Source organism: Atractosteus spatula, chromosome 19 (assembly GCF_055471065.1).
Source record: "Atractosteus spatula isolate fAtrSpa1 chromosome 19, fAtrSpa1.hap1, whole genome shotgun sequence".
Lineage (NCBI taxonomy): Eukaryota > Metazoa > Chordata > Actinopteri > Semionotiformes > Lepisosteidae > Atractosteus > Atractosteus spatula.
This window is the reverse complement of record NC_142724.1, coordinates 110,266-126,741: the sequence shown is the minus strand read 5'-3', so window position 1 is coordinate 126,741 and position 16,476 is coordinate 110,266. Positions and strand designations below refer to the sequence as shown.

The 16,476-nt window shown below is 41.3% G+C and overlaps 1 protein-coding gene across 1 annotated transcript; it reads right to left on the bottom strand.

The window, feature by feature from the left end:
• Nucleotides 1-33: 33 nt before the first annotated feature.
• On the bottom strand, nucleotides 34-15,985 carry LOC148817755 (annexin A13-like). The gene is made up of 11 exons (XM_088937093.1): nucleotides 15,876-15,985; nucleotides 12,695-12,770; nucleotides 12,272-12,366; nucleotides 11,984-12,154; nucleotides 11,197-11,230; nucleotides 10,436-10,515; nucleotides 9,964-10,032; nucleotides 9,612-9,713; nucleotides 9,277-9,352; nucleotides 8,429-8,541; nucleotides 34-1,271 (listed from the first exon to the last, which is right to left on the bottom strand). Exons 1-11 carry the CDS (start codon nucleotides 15,888-15,890, stop codon nucleotides 1,152-1,154), a joined length of 951 nt encoding a protein of 316 aa, XP_088793219.1. The 5' UTR covers nucleotides 15,891-15,985; the 3' UTR covers nucleotides 34-1,151.
• Between the last annotated feature and the right edge of the window lie 491 nt (nucleotides 15,986-16,476).

The following is a 16,476-nucleotide window of genomic DNA, read 5'->3' as shown; positions in this document are numbered from 1 at the left end:
AAAAAGACTAATAAAAGAGACAGACAAATCTTGTTTGTTCTAATGTTTAATGCTGCCTTTAGAGCAGAAAGTAGAAAGTTTCATGTGTAGCGAGACTGAGGTTAGTATTTGGTCCCTGTCTGTGCTTTACAATCTAGACCAACTTCCTGTCATTACAGCAGTTACCCACACTTCTGCAAAGTAGAAGATTACTTCTAATAGTTTTCATCTATTGCAAAAGCAGTGCAACAGATTACAATAGACACACTTAGGAGCTATTTTTAAAAATGTTTCCTTGATGAGAAACAGAAAATAGAACAGTCTGACTACTAATATAGCTCCAGTAGTTCTTCTACAGAGTGAATTTACTTCAATAAATACAAACTTTCCTTGTGCTGCCACTCCTGCTAAAATAACTTTAATGATTCTTCTGACTTTGTGCAGTTCTGGAAAGCAGCACATCCAGTACACACGGTTCACTGACATCTGACAAACAGGATGGGATTCCCACACCCCAACACCATCAGCACTGCCCAGAGTCATTCTTCACAGCGAGACCTTGCAGGTCTGTCAAGCACAGCTAGCTGATCATTTTTGTTTATTCACAAAATCTGTTGTGTACTTAATTTTATGTTACAGTCTTGCAATTAAGTACTTTTTAATTTTTACTCATAAAACAGGTCAGAGTAGAGTAGAATGCAATTATTTGTCATAGCAGTCAGAAAGACAGCCAATGAAAGGACCAACAGGAGAGTCGCATTTAGCTATCAGCTGTGGGAGTTCAGCTTAGAAGTCCTCTCTTTCCTGGTCATAACTGATTCCACTATCCAGCTGATGGTGCTGTAAAGAGTATGATCGGTTTCAATTCAACACTCCACTAAAAAACCTCATTTGTTAAGTATTCATGTTAAAGTTAGCAACTGTTCCTTAAAGGGCAGAGGATAGACATTCATAAAAAGCCTTCACATTAACACCACTCCAAGTTGTCAGCAATTGTTAAATTGTTAATTTAAAATTAGAAATGTGTTGTGTGAGACATGCACAGAAAAACAAGTTACATAAGGTGTATGCACAGTAGTTAACAGTGGACTTCAGTCACTGGCTGTCGCTAAAAATCCCTTGAAGACTTGGCAGCAGGTGGGTCATTGGGGTGCGCAAGAACCCCTGGACGTTTAGTGCAGGATTCTCAAAAGGAGCCTTTTAAAATCACCCCCACACTCGGAGCACAAGGCATCCTTCAGAGATACGTCATACTTCTCAGAGTACATATCCTTTATTGTCTCCAGATCGATCTGAAACAGGCATAATTCATTTTCTGAGACCCAGGATCCCTTCTCAACTTGTTCATGATCATATTTTATAGAAGAAGAAAAATATTTGCGGGCCACAGTGCTTTGGATGTGTAAGATCGAGATCTGTGGCACGGGCAGTGAGCTGGCAGTACCCCTGAACAGGCCGAAGTGATGTAGGAGATCTGGGGTGTGGACAGTGAGCTGGCAGTGATGTAGCAGTGCAGGAGAGAGAGCTGGGATGCAGGCAGTGATGTAGCAGTGTAGGAGAGAGATTTGGGGCGCGGGCAGTGATGTAGCAGTGTAGGAGAGAGAGAGAGCTGGGTCGCGGGCAGTGAGCTGGCAGTGATGTAGCAGTGTAGGAGAGAGATTTGGGGCGCGGGCAGTGATGTAGCAGTGTAGGAGAGAGATCTGGGGCGCGGGCAGTGATGTAGCAGTGTAGGAGAGAGAGAGCTGGGACATGGGCAGTGAGCTGGCAGTGATGTAGCAGTGTAGGAGAGAGATCTGGGTCACGGGCAGTGAGCTGGCAGTGATGTAGCAGTGTAGGAGAGAGATCTGGGGCGCGGGCAGTGATGTACAGATGCAGCCATTCAAAGTGCGCGTTACAGACACGTACCGCAGGTGACGTCGCTCAGTATGACGCAAGATGACGCGGGGCACCGCAGTACGTGATTGGTTGACCGACAGGGGCACTCGTGGTCCGTTGGTCTGTCGTAGAAAGACAGTAAACGTCTTTGCTGTGCCCGTTGTAGGTATTGAATTTTACCACTGAAGGGAAATCTTAGTAGCTGAGCATAAAAAGAATAGGAGCATACTGTAACGCGTGCGAAGGTCATAAACGATATTAATTTTGGAACATAAACATACAGTGTATAGCTGGTCTTGGTACTTTAAAGAAAAAAATACACACCAGTATTCCATTTCTCCCTAAACATTTTAAGCTTCGAAGTCTTTAACTAACGCGATACCGGAGTCAACAAGCATACTTTTAGAATTTGATTAAAAGGGAATATAATATGGAATCGCGTATCTAAAGAATTTAATAATGGTATTCGTGTGCTGCGACAGGGCTGTGTAGGGCTGTTTCGCCTGCCTGTTCATGTGAGCTGTCTTGTAGACGTGACTACCAGCTGACAGGTTGTGTTTTCGAATCCAGCTGGTGCTGGTCTTTTCTTTTAACAAACATTTCTTCGAAAAAATAGAATAGCGATATTATGGACAATCAATTGACTTTTATATTTCAAAATATCGCAACATGATCGATATTTGCGATATTTTGAACATATCTTCCCTTCTGACAGCGGTGCCTGCTTCTATTGTGTGTGTGTGTGCAACAGAGTAAATTTTTAATAGCGTTTTAAGCGAATAGGTAATTAGATTGCTCGTAAACCTAATCGCTTTTTCTACATAAACACAGCATGATTACTCTCTGAAAATGCTTTTCCTTTATTTTTAAAGTAGGCTCAGATTTCAACTATAGATCGTATTATTATAAACTTTCTTGGAAAAATGTATTTTATGTAAACCATGTTTGCTATTAATTCATTTAGGGCTAAAATACGTTCATTGTCTTCCAATCGAGTCGAGTTGACATTGGAAGCCTGCCACACCCGGACTGTTAAACCAACGCATTAGCACGTCAAAGCCCATTGAGGGTATTGAGCCAGTATTGGCTTTAGTATTCCCCCCCTCTCCCCTCAATTCAATTCAATTCAAGGTGTTTTATTTGCATGACAGATGGGTACAAGCAGTGTTGGGTATGTATATTGTAACGCTTACGGCAGACAGGCACTGTGTAACAGCCGGCGCACCAGAGCAGCGCACCGAGGGAGCGTCTGCATTTATAACTTGGTTTTTAAAATTAGTCAAGCAATATGAAGCATCTTCTTTTACTTTTGAGTCCCTTAAATACATTGAACACAGCTTTCTCACCACTTAAGATTGCTCTTGATACCATCCTTACACAAAGCAGAAGGGAGATTTTAGTGCCTGAGCATAAAAAGAATAGGAGCATACTGCAACGCGTGTGAAGTCCATAAACGATATTAATTTTGGAACTTAAACGTTCAGTATATGGCTGGTCTCGGTACTTTAAAGAAAACATACACACCAGTATTCCATTTCTCCCTAAACATTTTAAGCATCGAAGTCTTTAAGTAACGCGATACCGGAGTCAACAAGCATACTTTTAGAATTTGATTAAAAGGGAATATAATATGGAATCGCGTATCTCAAGAAATTAATATGCAATAACTGAGTCAAGGGACTCAGAGGATCCAAGGCTAGACTGAGTATAATAGGCTTCGGGCTTCTATTGTGACATCTACTGTAAATTACAGAAATGTTAAAAGTAAACAAAATAAAGTAACTAAAATGTGGTCTAAAATCACCCCTTTAGACACCCCTTTTACTTCACTGGTGTCAGATATGAAAGGCAATAGTCTCCCGTTCTGTCTGCTGTGTGTTGCAGCAGAGGGACTCCCTGCCGCTGAAAGGGGCAGAGTAACTTGCATGCCCTCTAGTACAGTTTACACATGCACGACTTTAAAAGCTAGCAAGACAGGTTTCGATTCACATTAGCTGGCGAGCCTTGTTAAAAAAACGAATGATAATGTAACATGCCACTGTTCATGAACAAAGTTATACTGAGATTTCCTAAGATACGCGATTAAAAAATAAATAAATAAAAATTTGAATCTCCCGCGGAACACATTCCATAAGAATCAGTGGTTTTACAGTATATATCGCCTTTAAAGGTGGCTTCTCAAAACGCTTTACGGGATAAAAACAACCAGAACAGCAGCAACAACAATATTGTATTTCGTTGCACTTTGAAAACCAAGTAATAACTTAACTATACAGTACGTGCAAACGTTTCGTATGTTGCTGTCGTGAATGTCTGCGTACCCATAAGTATCTTATTTGCCTTGAGTCTGTCTACAGTATCTCTGTCCCACTACCCCCATCTCTCCCTCAATTCAATTCAAGGTGTTTTATTTGCATGACAGATGGGTACAATTCTTGTTGGGAATGTATACTTTGATATTTACACCCGGCGCGGCACCGAGGGAGCGTCTGCATTTATAACTTGGTTTTTAAAATTAGTCAAGCAATATGAAGCATCTTCTTTTACTTTTGAGTCCCTTAAATACATTGAACACAGCTTTCTCACCACTTAAGATTGCTCTTGATACCATCCTTACACAAAGCAGAAGGGAGATTTTAGTGCCTGAGCATAAAAAGAATAGGAGCATACTGCAACGCGTGTGAAGTCCATAAACGATATTAATTTTGGAACTTAAACGTTCAGTATATGGCTGGTCTCGGTACTTTAAAGAAAACATACACACCAGTATTCCATTTCTCCCTAAACATTTTAAGCATCGAAGTCTTTAAGTAACGCGATACCGGAGTCAACAAGCATACTTTTAGAATTTGATTAAAAGGGAATATAATATGGAATCGCGTATCTCAAGAAATTAATATGCAATAACTGAGTCAAGGGACTCAGAGGATCCAAGGCTAGACTGAGTATAATAGGCTTCGGGCTTCTATTGTGACATCTACTGTAAATTACAGAAATGTTAAAAGTAAACAAAATAAAGTAACTAAAATGTGGTCTAAAATCACCCCTTTAGACACCCCTTTTACTTCACTGGTGTCAGATATGAAAGGCAATAGTCTCCCGTTCTGTCTGCTGTGTGTTGCAGCAGAGGGACTCCCTGCCGCTGAAAGGGGCAGAGTAACTTGCATGCCCTCTAGTACAGTTTACACATGCACGACTTTAAAAGCTAGCAAGACAGGTTTCGATTCACATTAGCTGGCGAGCCTTGTTAAAAAAACGAATGATAATGTAACATGCCACTGTTCATGAACAAAGTTATACTGAGATTTCCTAAGATACGCGATTAAAAAATAAATAAATAAAAATTTGAATCTCCCGCGGAGCACATTCCATAAGAATCAGTGGTTTTACAGTATATATCGCCTTTAAAGGTGGCTTCTCAAAACGCTTTACGGGATAAAAACAACCAATACAGCAGCAACAACAATATTGTATTTCGTTGCACTTTGAAAACCAAGTAATAACTTAACTATACAGTACGTGCAAACGTTTCGTATGTTGCTGTCGTGAATGCCTGCGTACCCATAAGTATCTTATTTGCCTTGAGTCTGTCTACAGTATCTCTGTCCCACTACCCCCATCTCTCCCTCAATTCAATTCAAGGTGTTTTATTTGTTTGACAGATGGGTACAATTCTTGTTGGGAATGTATACTTTGATATTTACACCCGGCGCGGCACCGAGGGAGCGTCTGCATTTATAACTTGGTTTTTAAAATTAGTCACGCAATATGAAGCATCTTCTTTTACTTCTGAGTCCCTTAAATACATTGAACACAGCTTTCTCACCATCCTTACACAAAGCAGAAACTGTCCGATGACTCACAGTACAAGTGGAAAGATTACAGATTTTAATCGTCTTTAATTTTGTCTTTAATTTTGCCTGTGGAGTGTATCTTATTAAGCTCTAAATTGCATTTTGAGCACGGTTTTTTACTTTTTTTTAATTGCATTTTGGGCGCGGACAGCACATACAAGGGTTAATGAACTGCGCCAAGAAATTTAAAATAGTATTCTTTAGGTGTGAGGGTAGGAGTGGACCGCAGCAGGCATAATCAGCAAACCAGGAAAACAAAGAACAGGACAGGTGAGATGTGTATCCAGAAAGCGAGTGATCAGAAAAAGGAAATGGAAAACGCAGAAAAAGAAAACGCTTTACAGGATAAAAACAATAACAACAGTAGTGGCTGGGCAAACGATTTTTTTTATCGAAATACAAATTGAGATACTGTACTGTATAATGATGTGCATGAACAAAGGTATACTGCAATTTTCCTTAGATACGCGATTAATGCTTCGTAGGAGGAGGCGGTCTTTTCCTCTTGTCTAACAGTTTGTCCACAAACAAAACATTCCTGTTAGACAAAAGGAATTGAAAAAAAACAATTTTGTCAATGAAAACCGGTGTGTGTGTCTCTCCCTGCTGGATGTTCCTCTCACAAACTGCTGAATGAATAAAATAATTTTATTGAAAATGCGTTTGCGATTGTCTGGTATTTAATCTGGTCCCTTTTAACTGTTTTTCGATCTACTGTATTGCTTTGAGATGCCACTTTTAAAGGCGATATGTAAAATAAAGTTTTTTTTATTATTGTTATAGAGAAACATGATCAGATTTTCCCTGGTTCAGAAAAAAGATCTAAAGTGCTACACATAACTTTCTTAATTCGATGTATTTAAAGCAGTGAACTACTGTAGGTGTCACATAACATTCAGAAATACAATCACGTATTTGACAAATAAAAACGATTATAATCTAATCCTTCCACGTTTGATCCCAAAATCCCAAGAAATATAAATCTTGACGGGTAGAAAGCTATGCTGAAAGTTTATTAAGATGCTTAGAAGACAAAGATACTGTATCAATTTATGTTGCATTAGCCTGATTATGATTAAAAAACACATATAATTAAACACGCGTTTGCGATTTAAATCAGAACACGATTTAAATCAATATCGATTCCATATTATATTAGCAGAAAAGCTTAAAACTACCACTTTTTCACACGCTATTTCACATGCTAGTTAAATACTTCGATGCTTAAAATCGTTAGGGAGAAATGGAATACCGGTGTGTATTTTTCCTTTAAAGTGCCGAATCCTGGAATCTGACTGGCTGACACCCCTCTGAAGTGGTTCCATAAAATCTGGTATACGGAAAAGAAAGCGTTGATAAATACAAGTGTCTTTTAATACACTCTTTGCTGTGCTCTTGAGGATCCTTGTGATATTTTAAGCTCTAGTTGAATGATAAGTGTCGCATTTTAAATCATTTTCGTAGTTAGAAATTATGAAACGCCCTGTTAAAAGCAAGGAAGTTTTTATGCCCGTTGAAGTAAAACAAAATGCCTGACAAAGTATGGCTTGGACAGATTCCAAGTGCTTGTACAAATGTGCTAAAGAAATTATACTTTGAGTATACAGCTTGTCTAAAGTCATCCATTATTAATACTATTAGTAATATCTTCAGTAAAGGCTTTGATGCATACATATTTATGATAAAGGTAGGCTGTGTACTTTTGTCCAACTGAGCAATCTTGCTTTCATAAAATATACCAACATTTTAATGACTGATGATTAACATGCTGTAATACACAGTTCAAAATTAAAGGCTCAAATGCTGTACATGAGAGGTTAAGCTCCCCCTGGCGGTTTTACAAGGCGACGCCGGATAGTTAACCACGTGACACCACGTTAACTGCGTCATACCGCGTGATACTGTGACACGCCCACCGGGGTATGCCGCGAAATACCTCACGCATTTTGAATGGCTGCATCTGTAGCAGTGTAGGAGAGAGATCTGGGGCGCGGGCAGTGAGCTGGCAGTGATGTAGCAGTGTAGGAGAGAGAGAGAGCTGAGACATGGGCAGTGAGCTGGCAGTGATGTAGCAGTGTAGGAGAGAGATCTGGGGCGCGGGCAGTGAGCTGGCAGTGATGTAGCAGTGTAGGAGAGAGATCTGGGGCATGGGCAGTGAGCTGGCAGTGATGTAGCAGTGTAGGAGAGAGAGAGAGCTGAGACATGGGCAGTGAGCTGGCAGTGATGTAGCAGTGTAGGAGAGAGAGATCTGGGGCATGGGCAGTGAGCTGGCAGTGATGTAGCAGTGTAGGAGAGAGAGAGAGCTGAGACATGGGCAGTGAGCTGGCAGTGATGTAGCAGTGTAGGAGAGAGAGAGAGCTGGGACATTGGCAGTGAGCTGGCAGTGATGTAGCAGTGTAGGAGAGAGAGAGCTGGGACATGGGCAGTGAGCTGGCAGTGATGTAGCAGTGTAGGAGAGAGATCTGGGGCATGGGCAGTGAGCTGGCAGTGATGTAGCAGTGTAGGAGAGAGATCTGGGACATGGGCAGTGAGCTGGCAGTGATGTAGCAGTGTAGGAGAGAGATCTGGGACATGGGCAGTGAGCTGGCAGTGATGTATCAGTGTAGGAGAGAGATCTGGGACATGGGCAGTGAGCTGGCAGTGATGTAACAGTGTAAGAGAGAGATCTAGGGTGCGGGCAGTGATGTAGCAGTGTAGGAAAGAGAGTACACTGGCAGTACCTCTGAACGGCTCACGATGATGCGGATGAGTGTGTCCTCATCAGTTCCCACTCCGTTCATGGCGTGGTGTAGACGCCGGGCAAAGTACAGCTGCAGATTTTTCGCACACCTGACTGAACCAAAAACAGCTGCTGTCAGGCTCTTTGCTTTCCATTCCAACACTACATTTCTGCAGCCAAAGAGTCAACTACTTGGGTAAGGAATGTTCTCTGAAATCAACTATAATTAAAAGCAAACTAACACCATGAACTGATGAAAACATGTCTAAACATTCATTTGTTTCCAAAGTGAAATTTATTTCACTAACATGTTAACCAATAAATAAAATAACAGTATTTTATAAAGGTGATTCTCAGTCAATAGGTTTATTCTGCATTACAAATTGTCACGGATTATGTTTAGGGACTCAATCATTGTATATGTTGTTCATCTTCATTGCAACTCCTTGTTTGTCTTTGTGTTAGGAGCATGTGTCACTCCTAACCCTTTGTATTTTCATTGCCAGCCAAACCTACCCTTCTGTAAATTAAACATGAATAAAACATGTTGTTCACTTCGCCTGAAAAACATCATTCCACGCCCCACCTTTATGTCTGCAAGGCTGCACTGACATCTAGTGGACAAACACAGTCATGCACAATGCCACAGTTCCGCGTGCAGTAGTACAGTGTGTAGTATTAAAATACAGGATTCTTTTAATTGACTTGTAATCTGGAGGTGCATATACAGTGGAAAAATTAAAATGCAACATAGATTTTTTAAGAAATAATCATCCTACACCAGCTGATGAGCACAATTAATTGCATTTTGTGGGAAGGCAAGACACAAATATGGCTCTGAATATTTACCTAAAGTGATGTAACAGTCCTTCAAAGTTCCTGAAGCTTCACTCTTGATGGCATCCTTAATGTCATTCCCTGAAAGCTAGAAAGAGAGGTCAGGTTTGTTTGAACTGTCCACAGTAACAATGAGGGTCAGATGTCAGATTTCCAACTGTTCAATAACACTTGTTTTTATCTTAAAACTGTAATGGATTTGAATCATTAAAGGACTTTATTTTTCAATACAAAACATGCAAAAATTGTAAAGACCATTTTTGCAAAAATCAGTGAGCAGAATAAATGTATCAAATAGAAGAGCTTCAGCAGTAAAACAGCATGCACTGCAGTCTAACAGGACATACCGACTCATACACTTTGAAGGTGGCCTGCAGCTGCAAGTAGTTCCTCTTGGCCAGGATGTTGGTAAAGGTTGACTCATCTGTCCCAAACCTTCCCTCTCCAGCCTAAGAGAAATCAAAAGAAAAAACTCAAAAGCATAAGGGTGCCACATGAAACCGGCACAGCATGAATATGCATATCTACGCAACACAGAATTTGTGCAGCAAGAAATTTCATTTTGATTGATTATATATTTATGGACTGGAGCTAAATAGTGGATGTTACTGAGCATATATTTGTTCACAAGAGCTCTGATTACAGAGTGTGAACAGCTGTTCTGATTCTTTAAATAAATGCAGTGGCAAGTAATCATACCTCAAAAAGCTGAGTGGCATCTGCTTCAGCCAGTGCCTCATCCACCTCGAAGCCTTCATCCCTGTCGGCCTAACAGTGAGAAATAACATAACATCACTTTATTAGCCCTGTACAATTTCTTGCATTAGGAATTCATTCTTCTAATTAGGAATTCATCCAGCTTGCTCCCCATGAGACACAGACACACAGACAGGGAGAGAAGCTTGGGGTCAGAGCACAGGGTCAGCCATTGTACGGCGGCCCTGGAGCAGCTGGGGTTGAGGGCCTTGCTCAGGGGCCCAACAGAGTAGGATTAATCTGCCGGCTGCAGGATTTGAACTGGCAACCTTCCAGCCACAGGCGCAGATCATTGGCCACAGAGCCACTGCTCCACCCAAATACCCGTCAAGCACCCCATCCTCATGAGAACATACATGAGTTAATGCTGATCCTGCAATTGAAAAATATCTGCTCAGGCTCCCTGTGTACTCACCTCTAGTAAAGTCAGCAGCAAGTTTCTCACATCCCCACTGGTGTCTCCCTCTATGTCCTCCTGCAGGTCCCTCTCAAACACTGCAACAGCAACAGAGATCACAGAATCACTCAGCCACACAGCTACTACACTGCTGAGCTGTGTGCAAATGTCAACAAGAGCTGCCCTGAGCGAGGCTGTTCTTCATTGTTTGCCTGGAAAGAACAGAATCCAGTCAGGAGATATAACAGCAGCATTCTCATGGCTGTTTCTTAGCAGACACTAGAGATGAGGCTCAACTGGATCTGAACAGCTTGTATGTGCACCACAGGGATTAAACAGAGACTTTTAACTTGGCTCAGCTCAGCTCCTTTGGAGAAAAAAAAAAGAACAAATCTCCCTGACAGCTCTCTACCCATCTGAAAATTAAATCATAACCTGTCCAAAAAGGCTAATTAACCACTTGAAAACATCCTAACAGGCACCTTTAGTCCTTTTGCCATTGTTAATGCTGCTGTGAATAAAGAGTTGCCTTTTGTCATTAAGGGTTTCTAGTACTAACTCCGAAACAGAATATTTGGTCAATCTAAATTGTACCTCCTTAGACATGCTTTCAAGAATGTGATATGACCCTATGGGGTTGATTTGTTTCTTATCTAGTTCTTTTTCAACTGTTTATGCTGGGAACACAGTGAGAAAACTGAGAACCACACAAGTCTGGATTGATTTACTAAGGACAGCATGCTAGTTTCGGACAAGACTTCTACTGACAAAATACTTACATTCATTGTAGGCATTGTTTACAGCTTTGACCTCCTGTTGGAAACAATAGGAAATTTTTTTTGTTTATTGGTGAGCAGAACACCTTCAAAGACATTTGACTTGATGAGGACAACAATCTCGATATCAAACGGTTTCAGGCACATTTCAGCCCAGGACTCCATACCACATCTGCCTGCTGCAGTGGTCATTTCTGTTATTGTTATTTATTTGTACCTTTTTTGCAGTTTGCAGTACTTATTTTAAGAATATATCTGAAAACTTGTATTTGTATTTCTGTTTTTACTTTGTATTTGTTTCTGTAAATTAATTCCAGGAAGACCTAATGGATAAAAACAGATGTTAATGTGAAGTAATTTGAAATCTGGTAAAAATATTACCTGAAGCATTCATCTGCACTACAGAAACATTTGAACAGCGGGGAGAAAGTCACTAGAACAGCCTTGTCTTCTCAACTCAGTCACATGGAAGAGTAAATATTTATCTTGTATACAAATGATATATTATAATCCCTTATATTAATTTCTGTCAAAGTACAGGAAAAAGAGCCAGATAGAAACATGATGAAATAGGAAAATATTAGCTGATTCCAAAGGCTAAACCCATTTGTCTTTACATGGTGACTCCACACAGCCAAATATAGTAGACAGAGTAGATACAGGACAGTGACTTAAGACCTTGTATTATTTACTGGCTTTTTCTGCAAACTTTGTGGTACTACGAGATGTAACACATTGTGAAAGACATGTGTGCATTCCTGTACAGCTCTGCTCTGCCCCTTTGACAAACCTCATTGGTTCTGGTGCACAGAATTTCAACCAGAACGTCCTCGTCAGTTCCTGGGCCCTTCATCGCCGCCCGCAGCTGTTTTGCAGCCAGTACAGTGGGCGAGTCGAGCATTGCAATGATCCCCTTTTCAAAGCTGCCTGACAGCTCCTTCTTCAGGACCTCCACCAGTTCCTGGAAATACAGCTCTTTCAGTTATGCAAAGAATTATTTTCAGTGCTTCGCCACTACAAATTGGCAATTTAATGTGTTTGTTCATCCTGAGTAAAGATAATCCAGAAATTTCCTCACATCATCATACTTCTCGTAATATGCCTGCTTAATTTCCAGCCGCTGAGCACTGGATCGGTTGGCTAAAATGTCAATAATCGCTTCCTCATCAGTCCCTGAAGAAAAACAAATATTCAAATGAGAAGAGAAATTAAGAGCATATTTCTCAAACAATTTCCCTCAAAGCACACAGATAAAGCAAGTGGACTTACAGACACCAGCCACACCATTCCCCACCACAGCACATAAAAGGCTTCCTCATAGAGTCACTTCACATTCACATTTTACTCTGTAAATCAACACCATGGGATTTTTATCTGGCCACCATTCTTCTTCTGTCTGCTAATCTGTTTTGAATTATCTCGACAGTGGTGGGCAGTCAGACAGCGAGTCTGAGAATCTGTGCTGTGGTACTTGATTAGAAGAAGCATAGCAGGCTCTTACCTAGTCCTTTGCAGGCTTTGCGAATTGCTTTAATGTCAGTCACTACCTCAAAGTCAGGATAGTCCACAATGGTAGGCTGGGAGAAAAGAAAAGACAAAATTCCAGATTTGGTTCTAATTTTAAGGGAGGTTTCAGGTTTTTTTACCACAAGTACCCAGGATCACTAATCTGTGTTTAGAAAAGCCCCCTATAACCTCTCTCATGTTGTCCAGCTACTTATTCTAAGCTCTTCTACAAGCATATAGAAGGGACAATAGTCACAGAACTGGAAACACTGTTTGCAAAATAGCCCAAGAGATGGTAAAGTCACTGTGTATCAGCAACATGCCTGAGTGTCACAGCTGCCTTTTTCAACTAAGACATCATAGTATAACTGCAGTGTGAATGTCAGACTTTCCCTCTGTTCTGCTCCCATTCCTGTGTGTAAGAAAGGGTCAGTGTGAAGTAATGGGCTTCCCCAGTCTCTGCTGAGCATTGCTGAAGCCCAGCAGCACAACTCCAGCTCTTTCAGTTATACAGCTCTGGTCGGTTAGATACACTGCTGGCTCTCACTCAGGCTTGTATGCAAGCCTATCCCATTCATCTACCCGCCTTACAAATAGATTTATGTCCCATGTAGAAATTTAGAATATAGAGTATAGAAATAACACATTCTGGTACAAAACACATCTGTATTTTTCCTTTACACCTCATACCTTCAGAATTATAGTCTAGTCCCTGTCTTCCCTCTCTCTTTCTTTTCTCTCTGTTCTTGCAGCACTCAGTGCTTGACACTCCACAGCCTGGTTTTCCACTGGCCTGCTGCACAGAAACTGCTCTCCTGTCCATTCCTGAGGTCTTGTTCTGAGTCAGCTGCTGTCCCGTCTTTCCTCCTGCTCCCCAAGTCCTCTCATCGCTTCCCACTGATACTCATTCCTACTGTATACCTGCGAGTCTCACAGCTCTCTCCTCTTGGATGCTCTCCCATCACCCTGAACTCAGCTTCTCAAAGCAAGACCTCCTTTTCTCCCTACCTCTTCCTCTTCTTTGGTGGGTCTCTCCACCTCTTTTCTTCTTGAATCCATCATCACCCCCTCCTCCTCTGCCAAGACCCACTCCCTCTCTCAGTGCCAACACATTTCTGGCACATCCCTGCCACTTCATTCACAGAATCCTGGTCTACACAACTCCTAGTCCAGACCCTGATTTTCTTCACGGGCTGCCCTGCAAGCTGCCCACTCCAGGTGACCGAAGTTCTTAACACACCTCGTCTTTTCTCTCATGCTCCCCATTACTTTCGTCTCTCTGTAGCTACACACCTCTTTCTCAAAACTATATTCCTCCGCTCCCGTTGTCTCAGCCACTCTGCTCTTGTCTGTCTTCAGCCTCTTATCACATTCAAATTCAAGGGCATATCATATTCAGATTTGTGGCATGAATTACAGCATTGCCAAAACAATAACAATTAGCAAAAACATTTTAAATATTTAGAACACTAACTTCTTATTATTATACAAGACCTTCTGTACACTACCCCAGCTCTGTACTCCCACTACCACAATCAGCTCATTATCTACTCTTTTTCCTCAATGAAGGGATGACTTTGCCTACAGAGGTCAGAAGTGCTCAGTGCATGACCACCTGTCAGTGCTACTCAAGACTTACATGTTCAGACAGCACAGGTGATCGCTGAGCTCAGCAACATCCTTTAGTAACATTCATGCTGTATCTCACTAATAGTATTCATTCTCAGATTTGTAATATTTTTTGTTAATTACGTTTACTCAATACAATATAATCAATGTACACACACCTACAGTGTGTTGACATTGCATATATGTATCCACACTGTCTGTACACTCAGTTCTTAATGTTTCATTTTCTCTGCATGGCACCTGCATTGCACTTCCAGTCTCAACAGGAGATGCTGTTATTATAAAGCTTTTCTCTATTGTACTTGTACTTTTATTCACATTTTCTATGTGTGTTATTGTATTGAGTATGCCAGTCTTAGCTGAGACAAGGTTGTTTTAATCTGTATTTCGGTGTCACTGTGTGTAAAGAACACACTTTAAGGGCAAAAAATACTTATTGTAACTCAGGAAGCAGGGCAGAAATCTTAAGAGGAGACCAGGCTTCTCTTCTGCTCCAAACAAAATGTTAAAGTTGCAGAAAGTCATGGCACTTAAAATATGTTTTCAATATCGATTTATAAAACATCTTATGTCTTCAGTTTTGAAGTGATAAAAAAAGCTTATTTTAAAAAAGGTTGGAAGCACATATTCTCCCCAGTCTCTGCAACAGGTGCCCCATATTGTTCTGATGGTTTTGTTTCACCAGAAGCTGTAACAGCACTAGCAAAGAGACGTCGCTTATTTTCAGACAACGGTCATTGTTAATACGCCTGGAGAGCCAGACAGGGTGTCTGCAGAACTCCCCCCCGCCCGCCCTCAGAATAGCTTCCAGAAAGGAAGGGCCGGCTCTGTTTGACCTCATCACAGGAACTGCAGTTTCCTTCCCGTCCGCACTTCTCTGCCACAGCTCACAAACACGCCCTGTCTACCCAGGGCCCCTAGCAGGACTGAGCCGAATTCCAGCGAGGGGCTGCTGACCCCCAGCAAATGTACGGCCTCACTGGTGCGTTCCCTCGCTTACAGAAAACTAGAATACCGTTGTTCTAGTGTACACAACAAGCGTACTGCAAAACAATCCATGCTAGTTAGTTATACCGCATGGGGAAAACAACCAATTCCCAACAGGATTAAGACATTTTGCCTCCTCATGTATTGTAAACACAACTTTAACAGAAAATGTCTGCCTGTAAACTGGTACCAGAGCCAAACCTAAATCAAAACTACATTTGAAACCTAATCACTTTGTTCACAAGCTTAAGAGAAAGTATTTCACAGCAGATATAAGGCTAGCGTTATTTTATAACTATATATTAATAAACAATCACAACATACTTCAATGAATATTCCAGGATTATTAACATGTAAGCGTTCCAAAATAGTGAAATATTTTGGCACTTAAAAACAACCCGAATGACCTTTCTGCGCAAATATCCGAAAACAAACTTTAAAAAACGTTAACAGCTCTCGAATGAATTTTTCAGAGGTGTCTCCTGTCTCCTTTCCTGGACCATTGCCCTAACGGTGCAGAAGCACTTTACGAGAGCGGAGAGAAAGGTGATGATACCCACTTGGATGTTGCCCATGTTTGCGATGCTGGTCCCTCCGCTACAAGCTGCAACCCGGCCGCCAGTCAGTACTACAGAGCGCCCGTCTCCTCCCCCGCTGGCCAGAGCTCTGCGCGCAGATGACGTGCTCTGGGTGGGACTCGAGCGCAGCTTCACAGGGTAACAACACTGACTGCAGCAGCCGCACCACGAACAAATAACGACACACAGGACGAAGAAATTAAATCGTTCTTTTAAAAAAATCCAAGAGATTCCCTCTCCAGATAGAATTTGATTTGTTACGTTGATTCACCACTGACGCTGTCTCTTTTTACAGAAAAGTTATCTGTCGATTTCAAATGCCTTTTATTTTAATTATTTATGATTGTATTTGGCAATAAACACAGGCTGCACCATTCATTCTTACCCCAAAGTGCACAGCAAGGAGCCATTATTTTTTATTCGGTAGCGAATCTCCTCCCCAGACGTGTTTTTTTCTTTGACCTTTAAATATTATAAGGGAAGTGTCAGAAAAGGGCAGTGAGTCACTCTCCAGGCAAGCCTATTGATCATGGACACAAGGGGATTAATCTATTTTCAGTGGATAAGCTCATACAGCAGCCGA